The sequence below is a fragment of the Aulonocara sp. 'chitande type north' Nkhata Bay genome, linkage group LG16, assembly GCF_057382095.1.
Source record: "Aulonocara sp. 'chitande type north' Nkhata Bay isolate Kocher_YH1m ecotype deep benthic linkage group LG16, A_spYH_male_GT1.1, whole genome shotgun sequence".
In the NCBI taxonomy this organism is placed as follows: domain Eukaryota; kingdom Metazoa; phylum Chordata; class Actinopteri; order Cichliformes; family Cichlidae; genus Aulonocara; species Aulonocara sp. 'chitande type north' Nkhata Bay.
In genome coordinates, this window is record NC_141359.1 from 24194160 (window position 1) to 24203867 (window position 9708).

General features: G+C 38.6%; 1 protein-coding gene across 1 annotated transcript; it reads left to right on the forward strand.

Moving 5' to 3' along the window:
- The first annotated feature begins 284 nt into the window (after positions 1 to 284).
- Positions 285 to 9261, forward strand: LOC147311575 (acetylcholine receptor subunit alpha-like). Its single transcript, XM_086266571.1, has 9 exons — positions 285 to 535; positions 2477 to 2619; positions 2722 to 2766; positions 4121 to 4230; positions 4641 to 4836; positions 6095 to 6332; positions 8020 to 8243; positions 8452 to 8688; positions 8786 to 9261. Exons 1-9 carry the CDS (start codon positions 493 to 495, stop codon positions 8912 to 8914), a joined length of 1365 nt encoding a protein of 454 aa, XP_086122697.1. The 5' UTR covers positions 285 to 492; the 3' UTR covers positions 8915 to 9261.
- Positions 9262 to 9708: the final 447 nt, after the last annotated feature.

Genomic DNA, 9708 nt, shown 5'->3' on the forward strand with positions numbered 1-9708 from the left:
AATCATCTGTCACACTTGAATTTTTGTTTTTGTTTTTTTTTTGTCCTGTGGCACAAACTCATAAAGACAGATTTATCAGTGTGGAGACATCATTTTGATTTACACAGGTCTGTAGATAAGGATTTCAAAGCTTCAATAACAGATTATTAGAAAGAGAAAACGCACAGAGCAAGCATGCTCCGTGTCTTTGCACCTAGAGGTTGTGTGTGGCCAAGTTCATGATGCGATATTTCAGGGGTGGATTACTGTGGAATGTTGATCTTATATGTTGTGTCCCTCTCAAATAACAAGCGTTGGCAGGCAGTCTCTCACATCCACTGTGCCACAATAACAACCAGGCTGCCAGTGGAGAGCTTGAAGGTTGTACAGTAAGTCATTTGCCAGCGCTAAAAGAATCTTTTACGTGGTTCAATGCGTTTTAATTCTCGAGTCATCGACAGGCAGCGTGTCGAAGATTGATCTTAGTTTGGATGCCTGAGTTTACTCGCGACAATGAATGTTGTGATTTTTATTTTTCATCTAGTCACCCTAACAGGTAAGAAATTGTTCTAAACTAATGTGTGCTTGATAACTTTTGACATAGTGTACTCGCCTTTTTTACATTAATTAAATGTTTCAGACATCAGTTATAATTATACATAAATAAAAATACAAATAAATTCCTCATTAATTATATTTACAGAAACTTCTCTGAGGTCAGTGTAAACTGATCCAATTCACAGAACACAACTAATGAGCAAATTTAAGCTTTGTACAAACTGGCTCTCTTGCGAGGCCAAGTACAGTGAGGCTTTTTCTTCTGCGTTTCAACCCTTCATCTGCCTGTCACCACATGAAGTCATCTGCATAATTATAGACAGGCAATTCCTTAGTTTACTGTGTTGAATGTCCCGAGAATCATTCAAGCATTCAAACTACATGTTGCTGTAAAATGGCCTTCATTTCAAGGTCAAGGGAAACGAAAGGAGGTCCTGCTTTGGCTTGTGACAGATGCGTAATGGAAAATGGAAAAAGAATATCTCTGTTAACAACCCACACAGTGGAGCCATCACATGTTTCAATGAAGTGTTGCCAAAATTAAACTCTCTGCACATACACACTGTTTGTTGTGTTTACACTACAGGCAGTCCCTATGTCTCCAGGACACAAATATATTGACAAAAACGAAGCCAAAATGCAGAAGCAGTGCGTAAAAAAATTAAGTAATATCGAAGATTCAGTGCCCGAGTTGTCCAGAGCCTGTCCTCACCTCCTCACCACTCCACCATTGTATTTAACAGTTGGAGGATGTTTGTGCTGATATGCTGTGTTTAGTTTTCGCTCAGTGTGATGCCGTGCATTACTGCCAGACATCTCCACACTAGTCTTCTATGTTGTCCCAGAGGTCTTGTAGTTTGTTCAGATGCAACTCTGCAAACCTTGGCTCTGCTGTCATGTTCCTTTTCTTCCCTCCTGGCAAACCTTCCAAACAAGCAACTGTTAATTTGTACTGTTGTGAACTTGAAAATGAAATTGAACATGCACAGGCCAGTAGAGCTCTCTGTGCATTGCAAAGTCTAACTTTGGGATGAATTTGCTGGGACATCAACTCATGGGAAGATTGGTTTTCCACTTGCAAACAATCTTTCTCACTATTAACCCTGGAGAACCCATGGGGTCAGAGCCGACCCCATTGGTTTTCTAGGGAAACCATGGGGTCAAATTTGACCCCATGGGTTCTCCAGGGTTAAATGATGGATGATTGGCATGGGCCTTATAACCTCTCCCAGATTGATGGGCAACAACAATTCCTTCGCAATTCCTTAATCCAGTGCTGATTTTTGCTCCTTAGCATTCTATTAAAACACACTTGAATGTCCCAGAACAGCAAAATGCCCAAACTTCTGCTTTTATAAAGGTGCTCACACTTGCTGATGATTAGTTAACCAACTGCATTTTACTAGCAGCACCCGGCTGCTACCTATCCTTTTAATTCCTATGAAACCAGTCACAGTATAATTAGTTTTTTACTCACAAATTTTGCATTTTTACTCAACTTTTGTTAAATAAATAACAGAACAGTATATTTTTTCATGTCTGTAGTTCATCTGAGGTAATATTTAAATAACTTCAAGTCCTGCTAAGGAAAAAATAATAATGTCCAGATACAAAAACCCTTAAAACCCTTAGAACTAAAAGGTATACTTTCTTTTTACAGTCTGCATGTATACGTTTTATTTATATATCAAGTAAAAGTCTATTTTACATTGTAAAATTTCATGTCAGCACATTAAGAGTTATGCAGCACACATACTATAGATACTACACATTATCACGTCTGTTTTCCAGTCACATTAATTTAAGTCACCCTAAGTGTCAGGTGTTCTTAAAAACCATCTGATTTTCCAGCACTCAAGGAGAGCTACCAAGAGTGGTGTCACTGTTTAAATGACTCCAGACGTAACTCATCACAAAGCAACTATGTTGTCTGTTTCAGGCACGGCCTGGGGCTCCTTGGAAGAAACACTTCTATTTAAAACCCTTTTCACTGGTTACAATAAGGTTGTCCGTCCTGTCAGTCATTTCAAGGACAAAGTAAACGTTACTGTCGGTCTTCAGCTCATTCAGCTCATCAGTGTGGTGAGGTCTTAGTTCGCAGTATATCACCTGTCATAAGATTCACTGTTGTCACACAATGCTAATCTCTGTATGAGTAACACAACACATTTTTTGGATCCACAGGATGAGGTTAACCAGATTGTCACCAGCAATGTGCGACTGAAACAGGTTTGTTAATTTTTTGTTGTGTTGTCGTGTATGAAGGAGAAGGAAGGTATTCCTCTATAGTCACTTCTGGCATTGACAAAAAGGCCAAACTCAGTCTAATATTATCCTGCACTGACTTTGTTTTGATAAAAATTCTTCCTTTAATTCATTGGTAGGTGATTTTTGCCAAATACCCAGGATACTATTTTATATTTTATACTATTACTTCCTCTAGTATTGTTCAAAAAAGACAGATTAACCAAAAAAATCTGAATTCGAATTATTATATGCTGTCAGCTTGAAGAAACACAATGAGTAGCTGGTACTCCTCTACAACACTGCAAATTTTGGTATCAATCTGATTCTTTTGGAGAATTGGAATATAAATGTGCCTGTCTCTAAAACCCTTTGGATCAGTTTCTGTTGTTTAAATTATGGTACTTGTTTGGGGTAAATTATATTTTTTTGTTTCCAAAAAATAATGAATTAACCCAGGACAATGGGCTACATACTGACCATATAAGAAACAAAGTATTGATCCTGTCAGACTAGTATCGATGCAGTACCATAACCAGCATTGGTATCAATACTATGGGTATTTTGATAGACCCATCTACCTCTAGTAGCTGGACAGGGTTAGGGCAAATCCATCACTTCCTTTCAAACCAGGACCACAGCTATATTTTAGCTACCAAAGCCAATACAAGGAGGTTTTTCCCAGCTGGCTGGGATTTTTCCCTACCGACACAGGGTCGCCACAGGGACACCGATGGTCTGTAGGGCTGCTGACCACTAACCACTAACAACCAATTGGGGAATATAAATTTTTCCCTCAGGACAGGTTCCCTATAGCCTGTTCACTGACCAGTCTATAGGCCTGTGCGACTAGAGCTTTATTCACCTGTTCCTACAATGTTTGATTGTCGCACATCCGAAAAGACTGGTTAACATCATATGGTTAGTGATCACATGTCTGCAAAACCTCAAAAGTAGACAGCAATCATTCCCACGAGAACTGCCTGAGAAATGACAAATCATCATTATGTTTGGTCTATAATTAACTCACACTTTTCTAAGTAGTTTATGATAAACTATGATCCAAACACCAAAAATCACAGAACAGTAACTATTGATTCATTACTGATTACTTCAAGATAGTTTGTTGTCCTCCAAGCATTGTGCAAAATACTTTGTCCCTCATTACTTCAGGCTTGCTTCACCATCATTGTGTCCACTTTCAGCATGATGATCAGAATTTTCACTCATTAACAGCTTTTGTGATGTTTTCTGTTTTTTCCACTAAACGAACCATTTATACTGGCTGCTATTTTTGAAGTATAAACTATTGTCCTGGCTGTCCCTCTCTGTATTTCAGAAATGGAAAGATGTGAACTTGCAGTGGAACCCAGAGGATTATGGTGGCATCAAAAAGATCAGAGTACCTTCCAGGGACATTTGGCGTCCTGATCTGGTTCTTTACAACAAGTACGTATTCAAGCTATAACTGACCAATGCCAGGTATACATTTTTTTTTTTTTTCCTAAAACAATTTCCTTAATAAAATTATACTTGACCTGAAAATTCTGACTGCAAGAAAACAATCAGCACACTCATTAGTGATATTTTGGATCACACATTTCTATACTTGCAGCATGTAGTGCGTGATAGCTTGGATTTCATTGTGCTAAATTTGGCCTCTGTATAGCAGATTCCCCCCCACCCCGTGCCATATGCCGCATTGACACACTGCTGTTTTTTTCCCTTGACAACCAGCTCTGCTGCCACAACAACTTGTGCCAACCGCACCCTGTCCTCAAGTGCTGATGTCCCCCAGCGTGAACATTTAACTTATTATCTCCTGTGTTGATGCCGCCTGTGCTTGTCTGTACCCGCAGTGCCGACGGTGACTTTGCCATTGTTCATGAGACCAAAGTGCTGCTGGAGTACACTGGGATGATCACATGGAACCCACCCGCCATCTTCAAAAGCTACTGTGAAATTATTGTGTTGCATTTCCCCTTCGACCTCCAGAACTGCAGCATGAAGCTGGGTACCTGGACCTACGATGGGAACTTGGTCGTCATCAATCCCGTAATACATATTACCCCATTCACAGGCTGTTTCTTAAAGTTAGTTGAGGAGATTTATGCCACTCTCAACTAGTCTGCCTCAGTCCAAAAAAAACAAAAGTGTACTTCTGTTTTGCATGAATTAAAGACAAAATTATTAATTGACACAAGAACTCAAGCTGTCATTTATACATACACTAAAACGGTGTTGCAACATGTAAATAATTTCGTTTCCTTTATTTACACTGGCAAGGGCTAGACAAGAAGTTCCCCTTCTAGTCTTTCTGATAAGCTTGTAGACAACTACAGTTTTAGCCAACTAAATTTGAGGAAAAGTCATGAATTGCATATAAAGGATTGACAGAGTGACTATTACATCAGCCATTAAATTATTAACTGCTGTTTTAAAGCCTCAATTTCTGACTTTAACCATGCTTTGCTTAAGAAACCAGATGTACTACTTGGACAAGAGTGTGGCGTTAATCAGCTAGCACTAGCTAACTAGCTTGGTTAGCAAAGTGCACATGATACAAATACAAGCTTAAATTAAAATGAACAAACTGAAACAATCAGTCTGTTAGTTTTTTACTTCAACAAAATACTGAACAGGCTAAGATGCAACAGACTAAGAAGGTGCTTAATCTGTATGCCCACATTATAGCCACTTGTCAATCACAGCCATGTCTTAATCTCTTCGCTATATCTAGCACCCATATTTTAAGAATTCAACTGGAAATGAATCGACATCTATATAGTAATTTTCTAGGCTTTATCAGCTTCCACTGACCACTCGAAGCAATCAGTTAAATGTACTTAATAATGCATTCATAGGGTTCTTTATTTAATACCTCCCTAAAGAACCTCTTTTCCATGGCTAATCTAGAATCTCTAATTAACCAAGCTTGTGATTGGATGGAGAACCTGGAAATAACCCATTCAGGTACAAGAAGAGCATGCAAACTCCACAGAGAGAGCACAAGTGAGAGTCTGAACCAGGTATTTTCTTGCTGTGAGGCAGCAGGGCTAACCACATCACCACCATTGAAAAAGACTTAAACCCAGCGAGCAGGATGATAAATTAATGAGATTATTTATCAAGTCAAATGCAGGGTTATTTTCTCACAAACACTGTTACAATCTGACTTTCTTTGCAACCAGATGAAAAGAATGGAAGCAGATTTAAAGCTTACTAATTTAACTTTCTTTATAACTTTCTTTACATTTCTCTAGAAAATTTACATAATAGGAATAATTATCATCATATTCATATTTCCTGACAGGACAGTGACCGCCCAGATCTGAGCCACTTTATGGAAAGCGGAGAATGGGTGATGAAGGATTTCCGTGGCTGGAAGCACTGGGTGTACTACGCCTGCTGCCAAGACACCCCCTACCTGGACATCACCTACCATTTCCTCATGCTGCGGCTTCCTCTGTACTTCATTGTTAATGTCATCATCCCGTGCATGCTCTTTTCCTTCCTCACTGGCCTTGTCTTTTATCTTCCCACGGATTCTGGTATGTTTACACTGAAAAATGTAAACCAAACAATAAAACATCTATCATAGATCATAATATACAGAAAGTTTTAAACACATCCTCTCACTAAAAAAGATATAAACCATAATTCTTATTTGATATACTAATATACATTAATATACTTGAGGAAGTTTCTCACAATCTTGACAAATATAGTACTAGATTTATCTCGAGCTTTGCTTTTGTTGTATGCTTTTCAAATATTTTCAAAGGGAATCATTACCTGCGAGCCAATACTTCAGCCTCTTTGGAAAAATGGTATGTTGTTTCCTTTCAAGAGGCTGACAGAAAGATTTATGCCACTTTCATGTCTGGAAGGAACAGCCAGATAGCTAGCTTAGAAGTCTACAAGCTAAGCTATGTATAACGTGTCCAAAGGTAACAAACTCCATCTACTAGTACTTGTAAAACCTCAGTAACCTTAAAACCTTAAAATTGCATAGACAATTGCAATTTTCACCTAAAAAAAAAAATCTGTTTAGAAAAGGAAACATTTAAAATGTTATTTAATCACGTTTTTCAAATCTGTTTAAGTACATTTGCTTGAGCTTCAGACAAAGCCAGCTCTTTTACTGTTTCTTGTGTATGTGTACATATATGCAAATGATGTAAATTGTCAAAATTAGACCATGGCCACTATTTGGCTTTCCTATTATGATATCAACTGAAACCGTGTTGGAAAAATCCTTAAATGCTGCCTGTCAGTCCAAAGTGTCTCTACACTGGCTTTTTCAGGAACTGCACAGCTTATGTGCACATCTGGCCATGTTCCCAGTGTGTCGGTCTGCTTCATTACCCAGAGTCCCTCTGTGCTGTCATGTCTGAAAGCAGGCCTTTGCTTTAATGTATAATACATCACTTGATCCCTGTTTCTGATATGGCTGCTGACAGGAGGAGGAGATGCTAGTGCCAAAAAAGATGCCCTCCCTGGGATAAATGCTCTTACTGAGCAACAACAAAAACAACCCCCAAAAAAAAGAACATGTCTCACATTTTACTCATGTGAAATGGTGTCAAAATCTCTTTATACTCCTGGCTTTATGAAAGAGGAAAAAAGTAGCCTATCACTGTTTGGATTTGATTTGCTTATTTGGGTGAACGATGCAAATGTGCTGCTGTATAAATTCAAATTAAAGTTAGTTGATGGAATTCAGGAAACAGCCCTCCCTGGTGGCAGTTTAATAAGATTGCATGTTCATGCAGTTTAATCTGCACGACATTTGCACCTATACCTTCATGTTTTTCAGGTCAAGTTATGGTCTAAACATGTTATCAGCCCTTCAGTGTATCGGGGATTAGTTATGGCATAAACATGGTGTCCTACATTTACCATCGTAGTTCCTAAGAATGTAATTACGTTATTTTCTTTCTTTTTTCTTTTTATTTGAATTATGTTTAGACTACTGAAGAGGTCAAGAATAGTAAACAAGAGAAAAAAAAGATCAGATGAACATCTACGTATCATGTTCTGATCAAAACTGCATACTGCGAAATGGAATTTGAACTGAAATAATTTAATAGCCAATTTTATGTTCTTTGGTTAGTAAGTCCCTATTGTCACATGACCAGAAATATTTACACAGCTGACTGTGTTTGAATTTCTATACCTCATGCGGATTTTTACACAAACTAAGAAAGAGTGAATGGTTACAATGGTGTCTTCCAGGTGAGAAGATGACCCTCAGCATCTCTGTCCTGTTGTCTCTGACTGTGTTCCTGCTGGTCATTGTGGAGCTGATCCCGTCTACCTCTAGCGCTGTACCACTCATTGGGAAGTACATGCTCTTCACCATGGTGTTTGTCATTGCATCCATCATCATCACTGTCATTGTTATCAACACCCACCACCGCTCCCCGAGCACTCACACAATGCCAAACTGGGTCCGCAAGGTGAGCACAAGAAAGCAAAAGACTACATTTTGATAGTGGAGCTGAATAACTAAAGGAGTAGATTTGCTCAAGCGAGGCAAGCTTGAGTTTTTCTCCTGCATTATATTGCCATCTAGTGGTAACAGACTTAAAATGTTTTTTTTCTTCTTTATCCATCTTTTCTGGCATTGTACACTCACTGACACATTTTTCGTCTCCTTCATGATAGGTTTTTATCGAAACCATTCCCAACATCATGTTCTTCTCAACAATGAAACGCCCGGGAAAGGAAAAGCAGATAAAAACCATCTATGGTGCTGATTTTGATATCTCAGATATCTCTGGAAACCAGGCCTCTGCTGTTCCCTACTACTCACCCATCACAAAGAATCCTGATGTGCGCAGTGCCATTGATGGGGTTAAATACATCGCAGAAACCATGAAATCAGATGAGGAATCCAGCAGTGTAACCATCCTTATAATAAACTTTTTTCCTAATATGTTGCTAAAATCCAATCTAGAGTCCTGCAATTGATACATTTTCTCTAATGTTTTTTTTTCAGGCTGCTGAAGAGTGGAAGTTTGTGGCCATGGTGTTGGATCACATTCTGCTTTGTGTCTTTATGGCTGTGTGTCTAATTGGCACATTAGCGGTGTTCGCAGGCCGCCTCATTGAGCTGAGTATGCTTTAAAGACCCATCCTTTATATTCTACCAGCTACACTTCTCAGGTGATCACATTCACCTTTGGTTTTTGAAGCTCCTGTACAGACCTGACAGCATTTACAGCTTGTTCTGCCTTTCTCTTGTTGTTTGTTTTTGGAGTGTGAACAATTGTATCCTGTAAGAACATGTAATTTGCAGTGTTTTCATATTTATATTCAACATATTTTGACAGAGTTACTTTTTCCCTTGTGTGTATGGACAGGAACATGTGTGCAACTGGACATAAATCTAATGTTGTGTAATATTGTGCAGCTTTACTTGACACCTTTATACTGTACAGCTGAATAAAATTGTTTTGTCCTGTTACAAGGTGAGATATGACTGAAGGGTAGACTTTATAGCGCAATAAGCAGAAAAACAGATTAAAATTGATAGCCTCCTTCCTGCAGCTCCTTGCTTTACTCTGTTCTATTGTCCTGATACAAGAGCACTGGCACGTGCTTCATACCACTAAAAATATGAAAATTCTGACCTACACCTTCCAGGGTAAACATAGAGATTAGGAAAAAAGAATCCAGTTCTAGCTAATGTACGTAGCAGCACACGGCAGACTGACAACTTCTGGAGCATATTTGAATGTCTTTAATATCAAATGGTACATGTTAGAATCATAAAAGCTATAATCAAATTATAGCTGGTAATTGTGTTAATTGTGCCTAAGTTTAAAGCACGAGGGTCTGATTTATAATCGTGTCACTATTATAAGTCAGACTTATTTTTCTGAAGCACTTCTGCCTTTTGTTTCCCACGTCACTGTTTAC

Bases quoted from the DNA above. Each gene is read 5' to 3' on its own strand.
- LOC147311575 (XM_086266571.1), top strand. From the start codon at position 493: ATGAATGTTGTGATTTTTATTTTTCATCTAGTCACCCTAACAG. The intron at 8,244-8,451 runs GTGAGCACAAGA...CCTTCATGATAG, and splicing joins TGCCAAACTGGGTCCGCAAG to GTTTTTATCGAAACCATTCC. The intron at 8,689-8,785 runs GTAACCATCCTT...TTTTTTTTTCAG, and splicing joins CAGATGAGGAATCCAGCAGT to GCTGCTGAAGAGTGGAAGTT.